The sequence below is a fragment of the Oryzias melastigma genome, linkage group LG5 (genome assembly GCF_002922805.2).
Source record: "Oryzias melastigma strain HK-1 linkage group LG5, ASM292280v2, whole genome shotgun sequence".
NCBI classification, from domain to species: Eukaryota; Metazoa; Chordata; class Actinopteri; order Beloniformes; family Adrianichthyidae; genus Oryzias; species Oryzias melastigma.
The window spans coordinates 3914525-3935088 of NC_050516.1; the positions used below are offsets into that span (position 1 = coordinate 3914525).

General features: G+C 38.2%; 1 protein-coding gene across 3 annotated transcripts in view; it reads right to left on the reverse strand.

Annotated features, from left to right (window-relative positions):
- cntn4 (contactin 4) overlaps positions 1–20564 on the reverse strand; it is a 305165-nt gene that overhangs the window by 61883 nt on the left and 222718 nt on the right. For all 3 annotated transcript variants that reach the window (XM_024269436.2, XM_024269434.2, XM_024269435.2), the window contains 3 exons: positions 17026–17165; positions 9448–9577; positions 4909–5059 (listed from right to left, as the gene is read on the reverse strand). In XM_024269436.2, coding sequence (XP_024125204.1) covers positions 4909–5059; positions 9448–9577; positions 17026–17165 — 421 coding nt within the window. The remainder of the gene's footprint in view (positions 1–4908; positions 5060–9447; positions 9578–17025; positions 17166–20564) is intronic.

A 20564-nucleotide genomic window follows, 5' to 3' on the forward strand; every position in this document is an offset into this window, starting at 1 on the left:
CAAAACAACCATAGAAAGGAATTTTAGGAAAAAGGGAACATTTTGACAGCTAACATGCTTTTTTTACAAGTCAAAAATGTGAATAAGTCATTTGTTCGACTCAAATCCGAGTCTCATCAGTTTAAACAAGTGTTTCATGCTGATGCAAGATCAACAAGTACAATTTATCTCTGCCCTTTTTTCATTCTGCAAAAATAACTTGTTATACTTCTGAACTCCCTGTAACAGAACTGTTCTTGAATGCATCGTCTGAAGCTGCAACGTCGCCTTTAATGGATTTTCTTTTAATAGAGCTCCATTCAGATGTTATAGGACCCATAGGAAGCAAAGCTCACTTCTATGAGCTCCGAGTGTCTGTTCAAATGAGACAGCTGTGTCATTCAGCAGCAGTTATATGAAAAGACAAGCAGGATGTTTGCTAAAATACATGTCTGCTCTGCTAAATACTTCGTTTTTAAATCTGTCTTTGTTAGTTCAAATAATGTTTCAACCCTAAAAATGCTCATTTTACCCGAAAGGTGAGCAAACAGGTCAGTTTGTTTGGATTTTTTCATTTTTCTTTGATTTCTGGAATATTGTTTTTATTATTTTTTTTTCTGAAATTTTGTTTTTATCTATATTTAAACTATTTTTTTTATTTTAGAAACATTGTTTTCATTTTTTATTTGTTTTGATTTTCAAATCATTGTTTTCTATTTTATTTTATTTCCTTTCATTTCCGAAATATTGCTTTGATCTTTTAACATTTTGTTTTGATTTCTGGAATATTGTTTCCACGTTTTTCATTGTTTCGTTTTCTAAACTGTGACCTTTTAAATTAGTTTCTGGAGTATTGCTTTGATTTCTGGGATATTGTTTTTATTGTTTAAATTTGTTTTGATTTTTAAAATTTTTATTTTTTTATGACGTGTTTTGGCATTGAGCTCCATTCATGGAGCTTTGTAAGAAACGCCCATGTTGATGTCAGAACCCTCAGAACAAACTGCTGTTGTGTTCGGGTCATTTCCCCCTTGGCCAGTAGGAGGTGCTGTTTGTACAGCCTAAAGTAACAGATTTAGCAGCAAATCAATGTTTCCTTGTTGTTTTAATGTTGTCATTTAAAAAGAAAATCATTACCGGAGCGTTTCTCTTTTCTTTTTTTCTTTTTTTTTTGCATGAGTCAAGGTCGCAGATGAGAATAATGGGAGAGAAAAAAGAAAAGATTAAAACCAAAACAAAAAAGAGCGGAGCCACAATCAGCACTTTTGGAGGCTCTGACATTTCTAACTGCAAGCTGAGAACAAAGTCCCAGAAAGCCGCCAAAAATATCCCTTTAATCAAATGCAGCTGGGACTGTTTGAGTTAAAAATCAGAATTTGCTTTGGAATCCAGAGCAGCCTCGCAGGTGGTGCAGGAGTGCGCCTCCGAATTAGCAGAGAAAAGAGTTTCAAAGCAGATTTAATTCATGGTGAAACCATTTAGACACTTTCAGTGATTCTGTTGCTGTAAATCATGAAGTCTGATCATTTATGAGACCATTTTTTGTCCTTTCCTTTGGGAATTAGTGGGACAAAACTTCCTGCAGAAAACGTCCCCTCAGGTCCATCGATGGAGGCGAGGTCCAGCCACGCCCCCAGAACTGTGAACGCTGATCGCCGGAGCCAAATGTTGTGGAGCGTGGCAGCCGAGGAGCGTGATCGGGGTGGCGCAGGGCGACTGAAGGGCACCGCCGGTGCAGCCACTATGTAAATCCCACGCCACTTTGTTTGACAAGCACCAACACCGCTTTGTGTATATGCAAAAGCCCGGCAAGACACTGTGCATACAAGGCCCTGCTCATCAGAGCCGACACGCCACGCCGGCAACGCACGCCGGGTGACCTCTGCCTCCGGGCTTCACGCTTTCTCTAGGAAAACAACAACAGGAAGACGTTTACGCCAGATCTTTGAGGGTCAAACGGAGCGAAAACGGTCTTCTACTCCTCAGAGGAAACATCAAATCTTGATTGGCTTCAAGTAAATTTAAAGAAAAAAGTTTGAACACAGTTTTAAACTCAAAACCACACATTTGTAAACTTGAAACAAAAATTGAAAATTTGAAAACGTTTTAAAAGTTTGACGTTTCAGTGACGAATCTGGTTGGTCAGTTTATAACTTGAATAATTTACACTATAAAAATGTATCATTAAAAAAACTCTCTTAGCAACAGCAGGTTAAAATAGCACCAGAGCAAAAATTGTTATTCTGACGGATAGAATGACTCACTAATAACTGTTTAATCCTCAATAGAAGTTTGTGGGATTTTGGCATTTTTTTTCAGTCCAGTTTTCATTTACAATCAATGCAATAAAAGCTGTTTTGTAGCAGAAATGATGTCACCAGAACCTCCTACCCCAATGTCAATCATTCTGAACAGATATCTACGAGTGAGAGAAACAAAACAAAGAAAAGGGGAAAATACAAAACAGCAGCTGCTGCAAACAACACTTTATTTTCATTTCATTTTTATTTTATTATTTTTTTTTAATTTAAAATTAATTTTAAAAAATGTAGCTTTTTTAATCCAATATTTATTTTATCAACTTGATTTTATTTTCATTTTTCATTTGTGTTTACATACAGTGATTACTTTTGAAATTAAAGCCGATTTTTTATTTGCTTTTTTCACATTTTTATTATTTTCTCAAGTTGACCTTTTTTTGGAATTTACATCTCAAATGTCTAATTTTCAATACTTCCTTGGAGTTTTTCCAAAAACTTAAATTTAATATTTTCAAGTTTTAAATATTTCATTGTGTTTGCAATATGTGCACTTGAGTTTATAACTGTTTCCAATATTTTTTTCAAATGTTCTTTAAAATACATATTTTTTTTCAATTTTCAATGTTTCTTCTAAATACTTTTTTTTTCAAAATTTCAATATCTTAATTTTTTTTTCAATTTTTCAATTGATTTTTTTTTCCAAATGTACTTTTTTACTTTTTTATTAAGTATTTCCTTAAAGTTAAAACTTTTTTTTTCCAAATTTAAAACTGTATTTTTCAATTTATTTCATATTTCCATTCAGGTTTACTTTAAGTAATCAAGTGTACTTTAAAAGTTAACATTTTCTTTATTTCACTTATTGACAATTTTTTATTCAGGTTTTTATTCACTTTCAGTTGATCCTGATCAGACCTCATAAAACGTCACAAAAGAGTCAAAAGTTCGTTTCCCGGCGCTCTAAGTACTCGGTTAGCATTTGGGCTTTTTCAGCAGCTGCTGTGCCCGGCCTCCACAAAAGAGCTGCAGATAAAACACAGTGGACCCCATTAGCCATCGCTCAATTAAGTCTCACACTGTTGTTTTTTTACTCTTCTCTCTTCTGGGCGTTGCAGCATCTGAGCATCAGATCTGCTGCGTGATGAGTTCGCTAAAAATATGCCACAGTCAGTGCAGAAGTGAAGTGAGCATTGATTAATGTTCTCAAAGTTCCTGAGAGGTCTCCATTCTCCCAGCATTTGAAGAACAGATGGTGGAGCAAAAGTTCTTACTGCACAAATCCAAAGTTCTGCTTTGCTCTGGAAACGAGTCGGAATGTGAGGAAGCAGATGTTGAAGCGGAACAAACCGCCCCGTCGCTGAGATGACATTTACTCCAGAGATGCTGGTCTCCATGAAACTCATGGGGTTGTTTTCATGTCAACATATGTATCAACTTTCATGACTGAAGATAAAATAATATTTTTTTCTTGCTTTGTGGATGTTGCACCCCCTCCTCTCTCCAAATGCCCCCGCATGGAGAAACGGCATCAGCTGACGCAGAAGAAGGTTGAAAAAAAATCCTGATATGTTGAAGAATATAATCGCAGTGGATAAATATCATCCTGAGCAGGTGTGTCTTATTTGATAAATGAGGACGCACGCGCTCCTGATATTAAGGCACACAGGGACATCTGAATTATAAAGTATGCTGTCGGTGCTGCACAGTCTTTTGTTCTGTATTTAAAAAAAAGTACGGTTGAGCAGTACTTCAATATTCTTTAATATGTGTGTTTAAGTGTTTTTGATGTCCAGACATCCTTTGACCGCGGGGTGGGGGTTTCTTTATACGCGGATTTAGCAAATTCACGGATGCCTCCAGTCACTAACCCCCCGCGAAAAAGGGGGGAATACTGTATTTTTAAATAATTTCCAGTGGTCTTTGAATTATATTTATGCAGTTTTTAGCCAAAATTAAAAAAAAAAAAAACTTAGTTCGTTTTCTGACATAGTGTCTGCAAAGCGGCAGGTGTTGATAAGAAGTTCGCCTCCGAGTTGTAGGAGGATCCGTTGACGCTTAGCAACCCCGCCCCTCTTCCCTTCCCCGTTGTGAAACTAAGAGGAGAAGGGGGGAGCGAGAGCATGTGGCCCACCCAGAGTTTTTCTCGTTTTTTTTTTCATCTGCTCCCCATTTACAACAATTTAAATAAAGAAATAGTGATAAATTGAATTTTAACTTAATTGTCTTTATGCTTTATCATCAGAAAAATGCCACAACAACATGTTAAAAACAACCAAACAATGTTTGGGTCTTCAAACAAAATTTTCTAAATGCTAAGTGGCTAAAAGAAAGCTTTAAAACTACTAGTTGAGGAGCTGACTCCGCCCCCCTCACAATAGCTTCTGATGAGGCCCAATCAAATGTTTTAGCTACGTTCACACCAGGAATGTGATGCACTTTCAAGAAACCGCTAAACGCTCGTTCTTTGATGATGTACACACTGGACCTTCGCTAACAGAGGCTAGCATATGTCCTCCAACTACAGTTGGAAGAGGTTTTGTGCGAAATCTCATAGTGACATAAATCTAACAAGTTTGTGATTGCTATAAAGTTTGACCTGATGTAAAAATAAAAGAAAGAAATCGCAGGAAATAGTTGTTTAGCATGCGGAGTCGGTAGTGGGTGTTACCTGCTAGTCTGCTGGAGCGGCTCGCTGCCCTTCCTCCACGAGATCACGCCCCAGGGAGACATCTTTGGCCTGCACTCGATGAGCACGTCTCCGCCCACCTTCACCATCGTCTGGCTCCTCAGCTGATTGTGGGAAAAATCTGGGGCAGCGGCTGTAGGGAGAAAGAAAAGCAGACCCACCCACAAAAACATCACTGAATGCAATAAGAAAAAAAAACAGAATCTTAAATCTGTAAGGGAAAAAAAAGCTTCCTTTATTGGGAAGCCTGATATTTTACACCAGGAAAACGCTTCAGAGAACTTTGCATACGACCACTTAGGGACGTGTGTGTTATTTCGGAGGTGTGGACGAATAAATCGTATTTTATTTCATGTTAATGTCAGCATGGACTTTTATTTCCACGTCTCCCAGATCCCCGTGGGGCTAATAATCAGCCGTACACCATGCGCCAGAGACTGCTTATGCTCAGTGACATCCCTGAGAGCTGTTAGCCGTTCTGCGTGATTGATGCCGCTATGGTTTCCTCACGACATGGAAAACGGAGGAGGATCTCCTAAATTGCTGTATGATCAGATAACAAGGAGATACTTTTTTTTTTACTTTTACAAATAAGAATCTGGCACCAAATATAAAAAAAGATTTTATTAGATACAGAAGCATGGATGTTCTGAAAGGAATATATATATATATATATATATATATATATATATACACACACATATATACATACATATACATATATTATACAAGGTTGTAATTAATCCTCCTCATGATGGAATTGTGTTTTATTGAAGTGAATATGGTCTCTAAACTGAAAAAGTGCTAATTTTTCTACTGTGAGTCAGTTTTCCACTGAGCTTTTGGGTCAAATGTTGAGTCAAAAAGTTTTGGTTTCAAAAACAGACACCTTAGTGATAAGTCGGAAATTCTGAAATATCAAAACAATCTGCCAATGGGGTAATGAAAATTTTCATGGCCAAAATTCCTATTTTGAGAAAAAAAATTCAAGAAACTTTGCTGTAAAGTTGCAAAAGAAAGTATATAAACCCTTTGAGAGTGCCTCAAATTCTGTACAAAATGGCAGCATTTTTACATTTTAATCTAAATCACAACAATGGAAAAAACAAATGCCTGCTTAAATCTCACCAAAATATGCTTTCATGATTTCATTGAACACAACTGTGTGTCCAGTTTATTCATAAAACCAAGTAATTACAAAGGGTTTACACACTGCCCCTATATATCCTCCAATCCTGGCCGTCTCCCATAGACACCTGCCTCTAATAAACATCAAACTGGCTGCCAACTTTTTGGAATAAACATCAGGGCTGCTATAGGAAGATTTTCTACTATTATTCTTCTTGCAAGAAAGAAAATAATATATTTCTCTTGAAACAAGAGTCTTTTTTCTTTCTAAAGTTTGGATTTGATGAGTGTTCGAGAACGCACTGAACATGTATTCATGCTAGACAGACGTTTAGCATAAGATTGTCACAGTCAACTGTTGATACTTGCGCTTGTCCCCCATCTACAGGTGAACGAGATTTGGTGTAAAATGTCAAAGTGATGCAAATCTCGCTTTAGGCCTTTCATTTCACAGCATATTTAGATACATGACATTATTATTTTTAACCACAGAATCAATTCTTAAACAGTTGGCACTTCCTTAAATAAAAAGGGACAGTATCCAAACATCCCTACAAAATCTGAGTCTGTTGGTTAAGGTTAAACTTTTGACAGCGCGTTTTGCAATTGTCACAAATTCGAAAATCATTGTAAAAACTTGCGTATAGTGACACAAGAGTTTACATAAACTTTTCTTTGGAAACACCTAAAGGTGATTTGCTGAGGCCGGTGTAAACGCAGCATTAAGATTCAATTGCAATGAAGTTTAATGCAGCTTTAAACTGTAAAAATGTTTTTTTTTTTTTTTCTGACGAATGATAACTTTAAACAAATTAGATTTTTTAAAAGCTTTTCTTCAATCTTTCTAAAATACAAAAAGTCAGACAGAAAGAGTTCTCATCAGATGTACGTTTTTTTGAAGTGACTCAGCATCAAAGCTGCAGTGAGTCGGATGTGAATCATCTCTCGTGTGGAGATCATCTTTCCTCGTCCACTTCATTCAATCGCTCATCTGCTGCTTCCTCACTTCATAGAGAGGAACTGAACACTTTTTTTTTTTTTTTCTCAGTACACAGTCTCCTGTTTTGCCCCCCCCACCCCTCGGGTCTTGAACCCACAGTGCGATCGGGATGAGGCGCGTTAACAGAGAATGAAAGCTGCCTCCGGCTGGAGCGGAGATTGACAGTGGGGGGGCAGGCGGGTGGGCGAGCGGAGCGGCTCCACCATTCATCACTGTCAGCTGAACACATTCCACTCATAATTAATGCTTTTCAATTAGTGGCCAATCAGAGAGAGGCCGGGGGGTCACCTGATCAGTGGGAGAAGAGGAGGGGGTGGATGTGGAGGAAGGTGAGGGTGCAGCTTCACACACTGCAAACCATCGCATACTTGCAAGGATGTACAACCTTGTTTTTAGACTTCCAAACTAAGATTTTGAGTTGTTTTTACTTCTCTTTGCTCCACATTTTTTTCAAAATGTTCTCATAATCAGCAAAGCTGAGAATGTTTTGTCTCATTAAGGATCTAGAAATAAGGAAATTATGATTAAAATGAGTTACAAACCTTTTGCTCTACACTCTTGAAATCAGAAAAACTATTTTGAGACTAAAAGAAACTCACACTCTTGCACAGGAATTTTTGGTTCAGTTTCTTATTTTTTTTCTCATTTTAATCATATTTTAAATCTCAACAAATGTTGACAACTTGTTGTCTTTATTTGAGAAACAAACATTTAGATTTAGGTTGCAAGATTTAAAGTTAATTTTACATTTTATGAAGATTTATTAACATGGAACAACTTGTACTGAGACTGCTTTTTCATTTTGTTCACATCTTGTTCTAATGAGTCATTTCCACCTATTACACTAGGTTATTGTCACTGTGATGAAGTACAATTTGGTACTGTATTTTTCACACTTAAAAGGCTTATTTTTTTCAAAATATGACAGGCCCCCTTATAATTGAGAGCACCTTTTTTATAAATTAATTCTGGTTGTGTTTACTTATGTTGAGGGATTTTAACGCTCTGTCAAAATATCAATCTGTTTATGTTATGTGTTGCAAGCAATTTTTGGTGTTATTGTGAATACGCTAACGCGCTAATATGTGGCGGTGTCGGACTGTTTTTTTTTTATGTGTTATTAACAAAGTTAGGAATTAGAATAGTCACAGTAACGTTTGTTTTAGCGGTATCAGTCTACTTTCTTGCATGTTGAAAACAAGATCGGGTGTTTTTGTGAAAATGCTAATGCAGCTAAAGTGTAGCACGTTGGACTGGGTTTATTTTATATGTTACCAACAAAATAAGGAGTTAGTATAGTCTCTGAAACATTTGTTTTGGCGATATCAACCTACTTTTTAGCATGTTGAAAACAAACTCAGATGGGGTTTAATGGGAAAGCACTGATCCAGCTAACGTGTAGCACGGTAACGTTTGTTTTACCAGTATCAGTCATTTTTGTTTTGCATGTTGTATAAACGCGGTAACAAGTAGGGACGTCGGAATGTTTCTACGCATTCCTAATAACGTTGGGAGTGAACATAGTCACAATATTGTTTAATTTATCGGTTTCAGTCTGGTTTCTTGCATGTTAAAAAGAAAGGTGGGTGTTTTTGTGAACACAGCTAACACAGCTAACTTGTAGCGATGTCGGCTAACGTTGCTAACTTGTAGCGGTGTTGGACTGTGTTTTTCTATGTTACTAAAGTTATGAGTCAGAGTACTCAGTGAAATGTTGGTTTTTCACATGTTGCAAACAAGGTCGAGTTTTATTCCAAATATACTAAAGCAGCTAACATATCGGATTGTGTTTTTTTTTTGTTGTTTTTTTGTTTTTAACAAGTTACTGACAAGGTTGGATATTATCATGGTTATTGAGGTTTGCTTTAGCAATATCAGTCTGTTCGCTTTACGTGTTGCAAACAAGATTTGGTGTTACACATTTGGAGTTGTTAACGCAGCTAATGCGGCTAACATGTAGCACAAACAAGTTCTAGAGTGTGAACGCAGTTCATAAAGTCTGACTGACAAACTAATTTCTGATTCTTGTTGCGCTTAATGCACTCTATGAATGACAAAAATGTGAAAATACACCATTCATCGACGGTGGGCCATATACTGCGAAAAATACGATACAACTCAAAAAGTACACACCATTTGCTTAAAAAAACTATTGGGCTGTATAACACCCAATTTGAAGTAATTCTATCTAAAAATGATCCTTTTCCGCTTATTTTGCCCTTTTTGATTGCTTGTGTGGAACTACTTCTTTCTAAATTTTGATATCTTTTAAGATTTCTTGTCAAGTAAAAATTACTTGCAGCATGTACAGATAATTTTACTACTTTCTAGTCTTTTTCATCTTAAAATTATTCTTCTTTTCCCATTTCAGGCTCCGTCTTTTTGCTTCTTACCGATGACCCTGAGCTCGGCGTTGGAGTAGACCTCGCCGTGCTTGTTCCCCGCCACACACTGGTACATCCCCGTGTCAGACAGGGTCAGGCGGCTGATAGACAGAACCCCATTTGCAACCTGTATGCGCTCCTGTGGACACAGAGACACACGCCTTTAAAACTTTCACCACCACCACCCTGCAGCTCATCTGCATGAAAACAGGCCGACGTGAATTATAGTGCAGAAGTGACAGACGCGGCAATAAATCTAGGTTTTCATCACTAATGGAGGGAAAGGCTTGGGTGGATGGAGGCAGGCTAGCAGAAAATGACCCTAATCAATCTACATGTTTATGAGAGTGAAATAAAACCGTGCCCTATTTATATCTGCGCCCGCACCGCCGGGCCCGTTTCCCCTTCAGCGAGAGGAGGGGACACGAGGCGCGGGAATATCATAACATCTGAAGATTGCTTCTGAGAAACTCCAGGAACGCAGCGTACATACAAAGCGGCGCGTACGTGCAGGAGCTGCGCCTGCTGCTCATCTGCTTAGATTACAGGCCGCTCAAGTCCAACAGGTAAATTACGGCAAACCAGGAAACCGCAATGCAGCATGGGAGGAAAATATATAATTGTATTTCAAGTCCTCAACTCGAATTTGAAATTTGTTTAACATGTTCTCATGGCATTTTTCTGATGATGTAGGATTTATGTAAAGAAAATTTGGCTTAAAATTGCATTTCTGGGTATTTCTTTATTCAAGTTGTTGTGAATCAGTAGCAAAAAAATTTAATTTGAAAAAGAGTGTATTTGTGTGGCATAATCATAATTTAAAGACCCCTAGGAAAGCTTTTACAATAGCTCAAAAGATGATCAGAATGGGACTTTAAAATATTGCCGTGGCAACAATGCAGAAAATAAAATTTCACCAGGTTTCTTCAACCACTGGGACTTCAACTTTCTAATCAGTGGAAAAGTAAAAAAAAAAAAATCTGCCAACAGAAAATGATTTTTAAATAGTTTAAAATAAGCAAATAAATTCTCCAAATGTGTGTTTTTCATTTTGCCAGATTTGTTTAGCTTCTTTTAAAGGTACAATCTCTTTTATTTAGGATATATTTACAAAAAAAAGTATTTCTACCTCAGCTAATAATCGCCACTGACACCCAAATAATACACACTCTTTAACCTTTCATAACTTTTTGAGTGTTTACACAATCATCGGCAATATCTACTTTACCAATATATGCAACTTTATGTTAGGTATTTTGTGACCTTGCGTTAGAAAATTTGATGTTTTATGTGCCACATTGTCATGAATTTGAATTAAGATACAAGTTTCCATTCAAATTCATACAGCATTTATTTAGTTAAAAAAATTCTGATAAAAATCGATTAATTAGATTAATTAATTACAGGTCAAGATTAATTATTTGCACAAAAAAAATAAATAATCGCATGGCAGCACTTCACATAACGCTGGGTTTACACCGCATGCGGAACCGCTGTGGAGCAGCACAGAACGGCTGGCTTGCACCATGCAGGGATTGTTTCGATGTCTGGTCAATTTTTGGTGCGAGCTGCGAACAATCTGCGTCAATCCAGGCAGGAAGTTCCGCAAAGACTAGGGGTGGGTTGATAAAATCAATTACAGGTTATCAATTTGAATCGATTTAAGCTAAACAGATCAATAATCGATTTATAAAAATATAGATCGATCTAGCACATAAAGCTAAAGTCTGCTAGCTTGATGCTAACGTTTAATGGAACTTCCCTTATCATGCTAATGCTAACGCACGAGCAGAATCTCAGTTAGCGAACACACATGCGACATGGCGGAGGAAAAAGTGCTTGTTACGGTCTGGATATTTATGTCATTTATGACATCTCGCAGAGATGTCATAAATGACATAAATAAAACGCCATATTCTTGTATTTTAAGAAATGGTGGAAATTTTAACAAATGGCTGCCCATTTTGGAATTTTCGCGAGACTAATGCGCTTTTTAGATAGAGGGGATCGTAAGGTAAACCCATACTAAATTTTGGTGCACAATTTGTCAGATTTATCAACCTAAACAGACTCCACTATGAACTCGGATAATCTATAATCTCAAGTCAAGAATTAGTTCAAATTGGTTTTTTTATTAGTTTAAACCTTTAAAATCTAAGGCATTAGCGGGGACGCTTAAAAAAATCTTTAGCATATTGTAACATGCTAACGGGTTAAAAAGTTATTTTTATTTCCCAAAACTCCTAGAACTATGTTGGTAAATTAAAAAAAAAGAATACAGAATATAGTATAGTTGCTAAACCCTTAGTTTACTGATGGTGGTTTTAGGAAATCTGTGTGCCGGTTGTTTTAGGCTACTAACTCTGTAGGATCCTTGCATCATGTGAATCTGAACCTCCTCGTGCTTCAGTTTCTTGCATCACCGCTCCACAGCGGCGGTCACGCATCTTTGTGTCTGCTTTCGCCTCCCCACGCCCTCCGTCTCTCGTGTTTCCCTCCTTCCCTCTTCACATCTCATCACAAGCCCAACAGAGCAGCGGCCTCGGCGGACAAAAGCGCCGTCACCAGAATGAAGAGGGGTGTGGGTCCTCGCCGGCAGACCCGTGATTGCGTGAGCCGGTCGCGCCTGAGCTTCCAAGAGTCTCCGGACGACCGGTTAGCCCTTCTGGCGAGGGAGGCAAATGGTGGCATACATCAGTCTGCGCGCGGGACGCTCTCCTATTTTACAGCTGCTATTAATTAACCATGACGTTCCACTCATATCAGCGGTTTTTCATGCGGGGGACCTGGGGGGACCATCTGCACACCTTCTGCTGAGCTGAAGTGATTGGCAATGTCATTTGCCAGCGACAGGAAGGTGAAGGTTTGATGAGGAGAACGGCCTCCTGCCTACAAGGGAAGAAAATCGGATTGTTTTATAGTGACGTTTTTTTGACCTCTCGGGGAAAAAACCGGAAACGACAGAGAAAAGTTCGCATTAGAATCCATAAAGCTGTGCATTTGGTTGAAATATAGCTGTCGCTGATTCACACCCTGGCTGAAGTTGTGAAGTTGTGAAGAAGTCGGCTGCAGGCAGATGGCGAGTCACTGAGCGGGTCTTGTTGAGTGGATGCTCATCACAGGGATGAAGGAGCTCATTTTTGTCACAAAACTCATCCAAGTTGGTAATCCGGAGTTTGGGGTTTTTTTTTCTTTTCTGGAGATTCTGTGTCTAAACGTTGACACATCCGAACGTCAGGAAACCATGACGACTTTCTATTTTTCCATATCTCTCCGCTTGGAGGGATAAATGTGAAGCCGCAGGGAGAGGGAAGCATTACGGATTTGGCCAGCATCACGGTCAAGGAGAGTGTTTGAATGTGCCTAAAGCTACACTAACATTGTATGGAGAGAAAATAGTCTCATTCTATTTGTATGGGCGTAATTCTTGATTTGTAACTCATACATTACATTTGGTGCGTAACTGTGTATGCTTGCAATTGTGTACTCACATGTACAAAACATACCTAATATAATTTAAACACGACCAACTTTATTTATTTATCAACTTTTATTGAACAACTTTCAATTTTTTTTACATAAATATGAATAAAAATAGACAACAAATATTAATTTGGAGTAAATCAACTTAAAACTTAAATAACTTGTATTTTTTTTTTCACGATAAATATATATAATTGTACAAGTTAGAAATAAACGTAAAAAAAAAAAAAATCAGCAAAGTGTGTATTTGTGTGAAGTGTTTGCCATCGTTGCTGAAGCGCTGAATTACGGGATATGAAGTTAATATGTTACCAGCGCTTCATTTCACCATCAATAATATAAAATTAATTCATGGGCTGAATATAAATACACAACAGGTCAGATGTGGCACTCGGGGCTTGACTTTAACACATGCGCTCTACAAACACTACTAACAGGTTGTTTAAATGATGTCATTTTTTCTAATTTTGCACGATGTTACTGTTTTTTTGTTTGTTTTCAGTCGTGTGTACGTCTGATGTTTTTAAATGCTAGAATTTTAATTTAAGCATAATTAGGTTAACTATATGATTATTGAATTATTATGAATTATTGAATTATATGAATAATTTGTGGATGACAATACGATTCTTGGTCGGTTCACCGACCTAAAGTCGATCTAGGATATCTTTAGCCAAAAATTCAAAAACTTTAACCCAGAGAAATACCTGGTACTGAACACTGCAGGTGACCTTTTCAGATCTATTTTATTTATTGGAAGATAATCAAGTGTAATTAAATTTGTGTACAAACAAGTAAACAAGAATTAATGACAAATCTATTCATACTTTAGTTTTATAAAGTTCTGCCCACTGTGGTTTTTCTATGTAAAAACAACAAAAATGGAACATTAGAACATTCTACCACAGTGGATGTATAAGTCAAAGTTTTTCCACCAACACATTCTCACTCCCGTCATATATTGACGTTTGGTTTAGGACCCCTCCTCATCCCTTTTCGACATTGTGGGTGTCCCCATCTCCTCATTTTTGGACGTACTGGATCTTCTCATTAAATCACGGGTCCCCAATCTTCAGTCTGCGAACCAGAAACGGTCCAGTACTACAACGTGTAGTGCAACAGTACCCAAACCCTAAACCGATAGATACTGTGCCGGACCTGAACCGGTACCACACGCAGTACCAAGCACGAACTGCACGCAAAGCAATACCGGGTTTGGGTTAGAGTACCAGTACTAGACGCGTCCCGAGGACCAGTACAAACAGCCAACACATCAAAAAACGGTGAGTTGGAGACATCCAAAACGTCAAAAAGTGGAGCGGAATGTTCTTCAACCAAACGACAATATGTGACGACTTGGGGACGAGAATGTGATGGTTTCCACACATTGGACTGTAATCATGATTTGATAATTTTTTGCTGCCATCAGGTGTGTTGTCCACTGTAAAAGTACTTGGTCATTTTTACGTTATAGTTAAAATAAATCTATCTTGCTTTAGTCCAAATGATATTTTCCAACATCAGTATAATCAAATAATTTCTTTATTAAACGATTTTACCGTGGTATAGATCGATTCAATCGCCAACTTGCCTCAGATCATGTTGTTCTTGTTGGATTGTAGGAATAAAAATCGATTCATCGATTAATTCCTGGTTCACTAACATGCTGATTTTTCCACTCAATCTGGCATCTTTTACACATTTAAGTCATAAATAAACACTTGTGTTGCTTAACTTTTCAAGAATTTTTTATGCATCAACATAGAAGGCCAAATGTAAACTGGGTATACATATCAACATCAAACTTTATTTATATGAGAGCGCTTCTCATGCTTGTGCAGCTTGAAGGGCAGTACAATTAAAAACAGAAATAAGCAAATAGAAAAAAAAAAAAGGATTTTAAAGTGAAACTTCTTAGTTCTTGCAGGAATTCTGTGGGAAAAGTTGATTTTCCAATATTTTTACTCCAGATTCTGAGACTTTTAACGACATCTCACCTTTAAAAAAAAGAGAATAAAACGGCATCATGCAAATCTTTCTTTATTCTAGAAATTTACTGATGCAAACTAAAGGAGTGGTAAAAGATAAAAGGGCAAGATTTAATGTTTGATTCTAAACGCGCAAGAAGTACAAAAACAAAATCTTAAGAGCCTTGTTTCAAGAAAAATTGCTTTATTTTCTGTCTTGGGGGAAACAATTCTTATAAAGAAAGTTTTTCAAATGTAAAAATTGTTGGAGAAAACATTTCTTGAGTACTAGATTTTTTTTTCTTGAAATACGAATTCTTGATAAATTCACTTTATTTTAGCCATTTGCAATTTCTTTTTTTTTTTTTTTTTTTTTAATTTTTAACTTATTTCAACTGGGTTTGTTTTTACAGTGCAGGACAATTTATTAGAGCAAACTCAAAAATAAATCTGCTCTTTGTGCTCGTATGTATTCACGAGTTTGTTGCCAGACAAAGAAGAACTCCAGATCTGAGCCCATGAGTGGCTTTGGAAGAACGAGAACAAAACTGTGACTTAATCCGGTGAATGAAACGTAAAAGCAGGGACTTTCAGCTGCAGAATGAAGCAGATCTCCGTCAAAAACCAGCCCATTCTCTCCCAAAACTCTCAGACGTTTGCTTTCAGATCTTTAAAAGGCATAACTTCCCTTCGAGTGCTCTACAGTAATCCATCTGTACGGGCTGCCTCAGTCCTCTACATGGCCTGAATCTTGTTTCACAGCAGCTCCCCTTTAATTAAACAGACGACTTAAATCCTGAAGCGGCTGTCCAAGAAAACAAAGCAAATCTGCTTCTAGTGAGTCCAGAACAACTCCAGGAATGCTGAAATCCCTCATTTTCAAAATAAAAGTCCAGAGTTGTAAATCAAATAAAAGAAAAAAACAGATTATTGTGTTCGGAAAGTAAGAAACTGCAAAGTGCTGCGCCGCAGCGCCAGAAGGACCTCCATCGATTCGCAGCAATAAATAACAACAAATGGTGGCCCGCCGTCCTGCTGCTTCTCCCCGCGCTGACCTTTTCCCTCTTCCACTCATTAAGCCGCCGTGGTTAATGCTGGCATTTCAAACACCCAAGCACCTTGTGCTGAGGAACGCGCTCACCCGTATGCACGCCGCGTGCATCCATCTATAATGAAGGAGAGCGCGCTGGACATCAGAGCTGGGATGTGTTCGCACGTTGGGACGTGTTTGGACATCGCTGAGACTGTCGTCGTGGTTACACATGAAAGTCAAAGGCTATCTCTGAATCCCCCCAATACACTGTAAAAAGTGAAACGTTGGATCAATAAACCAAAGCACATTTAAATGTTTTATTTTCATCAAATCAAAAAATTGTGGGTTGATGGCTTATTCAATTCAAAAATTGAATTTGATAAAAACTAATATTTTTAAATGTAACAAATTAAAGAGCATGTTTCAGTTTTACAGTGTACTATCTAACTATTAAAGATCTATATAGTGCAGGAATATCTACTACAATTCAATTCAACACTGCGGCAAATATGACATTACAGATTTCCCAAAATAATAATCTAGTAAATATGAACATTTTACAAAGACTCTAAAAAAAAAAAAAAAAAAAAAAAAACAACATTTTTTTTTCACATTAGAAACGCAATGCGTGGTCTATATTTGCCAATCTAGTCAGTTTTTTGCTGAGACTTGTGGGAAATTTTTTGAACACTCGATTTGTGTATTTCTGCAGAAATGTTCACTTTTATTTGTTTTGGTTTACTAGATACACTTGTAAAGAGCTGTGGATGTCATCAGGACGTTTGTGCTGAAAAATAACATCAACCAGATCTTGATTTAGAGAAACGGACACCTTCTCCAGGTGACCTGAAAACCTAACTGGCCCCCTGGTATCCTCAACTGGAGGTACGTGTGCCTAAAGTGGGTTTGTTTTGAGCATTTGGGCCACATCTGTTCTTGAAAAGCTGCTGCTAAACTCATTGAAGTCAACTTTAGATATTTAAGTTACGTCTGACCTGCACTACACACACCGCAACCCTAACATGGATCCAAGTCTCTGGCTAAATTCCGGGGTGGTAGACGACGCTAAACTCACAGGACGGGCTTTCGTGCAGCAGATCTCACCTCTGTGGACTCCAGGTTCTCTCCGTTCTTCATCCACCTGTAAGAGGGCTTTGGCTTCCCGGTAGCTTTGCATTCCCACACCAGCGAGTCGTCGATGAGCTTCTGGACATCTTGGGGCTTCTCGATGAGATGAGGAGGTGCTGTAAAGCAATGATGAGTGTTCGTTATGACCTGTTGCAGACAGTATGCCTGTAGAAAAAATATGCATGAACATTTTCGCTCTAGGTTCTAGACCGAGCAGTCTACTACCTGAGCAGTCTGAGACCCATGTGGTCTATGACTCTAGCAGTCTTCAACCCAAAGAGTCCACGGTCCTAGCAGGTCACAACCTGGGCAGCCCATGACTCAGGCAGACTACAACCCCAGCAGACTATGACCCGAGCTGACTACGACCCCAGCAGTCTACGACCCGAGCAGTCAACAACCCAAGCAGTCTACAACCTCAGAAGTCTACAACCTGAGAAGTCTACGACTCCAGCTGTCTACGACCCGAGAAGTCTACGACCCGAGCAGTCTACGACCCGAGCAGTCTACGACCCAAGCAGTCTACCAAGCAGTCTACACCCTGAGCAATCTTCGACCCAAACAGTCTACGATCCAAAAAGTCTACCATCTGAGCAGTCTAAGACCTGAGCAGTCTACGACCCAAGAAGTCTACGACCCGAGAAGTCTATGACCTGAAAAGTCTACGACCCGAGAAGTCTACGACCCGAGCAGTCTACGACCTGACCAGTCAACGACCTGAGTAGTCTACAGCCCAAGAAGTCTACTACCCAATTGGACAACGATCTGAGCAGTCAACGAGCAGTCTACGACTCAGTGCCGGTCCCCAGACCACATGAAACACAGGGTTGTGTCAGGAAGGGCATTCGGTGTAAAACTTTCTACTAAATGTGCAGATTGGTGTAATCTGGTTCACTTGGCAACCCTTGAGGGGATATGCCGAAAGATGAACAACAATGTCATACAAAACTGAGGGACTTTATTTAGGTGCACTTTTTCAGACTTTAGTTTATCAAACATCTCTTAAAGTTGCATTTCTGAACTTTTTAGAATTGAAAAATGCAAGCTCCATCAGAGGCCCTACAGCAGCACATTCAATGAAACCTTAGTAAATGATGGTATAATTACACAGGAACAGAATTGATCCTCCTTCTGTCATTCGAGTAACTCAAGTTAAGTTAATGATCAAAGCCCAAGAAGAAGGTACATAAAACCAGACCTGCGAAGGGCTGGATGTGTGGCGCTCGCCACATTCTCCTTGATGTGTAGGTCAAACCCTACACTGTCCTATATCACATGGGGCCAGCGGCGGAACAAGAAAGATGACCGCAGCTGTACGTTTCCAATCTAAGGACCTTAAGTAATGTCACTCTCAAGGACTGACCTTTAGTGGAGGCTTCTTCGCTAACATCCTGCACTAATTAGCTCTCACCGAACAATGCTCCGCACCGCACTGAGGAAGAGAAACACAAAGAATTCCAGTAGCTACAAATCTTCCAGACTTTGCGGTGGAGAACGTGTGGTTCGTAGAAATGTATCTCCACAAGGAAAAGGCCGAAACAAGGAGGGGCGAGATAACTGGTTCAAATCAGAATCAAGGATTCTTTTTTGGATCTGAATCATCTCATGGTTAGCTCAAAAATCCACAGAGGCCTTCCTGGTTGCATCTTTGAAAAATGACAAAAAATTGAACTTTTTACATCGCCTTTTTTCTTTTAACTGGCTGCACTATCAGGGTGCTTCAGTCTGTCACCTCACCTGCTGCAGACGCATCAACCCTCGGTCGAGGCTCGCCAAATGAAAGCAGGCAGCCCATCTCAGGCTGCACCGAGCCCAGAGCACAAACAATCAGGCCGGATGTCAAGCGGCTAAAGCCTAAGAAAAGATGGGAATTTTCTTTTTCTTTTTTGCCTTATCAGTGAAATCAACCCGAGATAATGCAGCTGTAAATCTGCAGGAACGCATGGAAGTACAAGGGGGGCAAAATGAGCCTTTCTCTTTGGCTTCTGCGTCTTATCATATCGACAAAAGAAAGGTTTTTGTAGACGTTTCTTAAGCTATTCTTTTAGGACATGCATCTAAAAGTTTGTATGGTTATATCTAGATACCTTAACATTAGGCCAGTTGAGATATTTTTTACTGAACTGGAATCATTTGGATAATGACAGCAGAAAATAACTGTATGTACTCGATTTGATGTTTTTCCTGTCTTTTTTTTTTACCATCTTTATGAAAACAAAATCTGAAAAAAATATACATTAAAAATAGAAAATAATACAGAATTTAAAAATAAAAAGCACTCCAAGTACTCTACCACCCAAGCTATTTAATGAGGGTGAAAAAAAATCCAAATGTGTATTTTTGTGGCAAAACTAAAATGAATTCCACAAACCACAAAAAAACAAAAAGTGAAAAGTTTTGCTTAAAAAAAATATACCTTATTTTGTGCACTATAAGATGGAGTTAAAACCTCGCTTTTTTTTTTTAACAAAAACAGCAGTGCACCTTATAATCTGGAACAAATCTGCCACAAACAAGATTAGGTGTTATTGGGAATTTTATAACATGGCTTCAAGTTTAGCAATATGGGATTTTTTGCGTGCTAGACATGGTTGGGAGTTAGCCTCATCACAGTAACATATACTTTAGAGGTATTCCTCTTTTTTTATAAGTTGGAAACGAGGTTGGGTGTTATAGTAAAGATGCCAACAAAATGTTTAGTGGTGCTTGACTTTTTTTTTTTTTTTTACATGTTACTAACAAGGCTAAGAGTTAGTATATGCAGGGTAACGTTACTAACAAGATTGGGAGTTAGCATTGTCACACTTAAGTTCGTTTCAGTGGTATCCCTTTGTTTTTTACAAGTTGGAAACAAGGTTGGGTGTTATTGTGAAGATGCTAATGCGGCTAATGTGTCGCGGTGCCTGACCTTTTATTCTCTTTACTTGTTACCAACAAGTTTTGGAAGTTAATATATTTACAGTAGAATTTGTTTTAGCGGTATAACTATTTTTTATTTACGAGTTGCAAGCAAGGTTAGGAGTTACAGGTATTGTGAAGATGCTAACGTGCCTAAAGCTTCTGATGTGGCTAACATTTAGCATTGTCAGACTGATTTTTTTTTTTTTTTTTTTACGTGTTACTAACAAGTTTGGGAGTTGGCATAGTCACAGTAACCTATGTTTTATCTGTACCAGTCATTTTTCTTTTTTTTACGTGTTGCAAACAAGGTTTGGAATTTACCAGTATTGTGAAGATGCTAACACGGCTAAAGCTCCTAAAGTGGCTAATGTTTAGCAGTGTCGGAATGTGTTTTTTTTTTCTTCTTTTATGTGTTACTAACTAGTTGGCATAGTCACAGTCACATTTGTTTCAGTGGTATCAGTCTATTTTTCTACGTGTTGCAAACTAGTTTATGAGTTCCAGGTAATGTGAAAGCGCTAACGCGGCTAGTGCTTCTAACGTTACTAACATGTTACAACCAAGTTCTAGAGTTAATATGATCGCAGTTAATAAAGTCTAATTGGCTTGTCTCT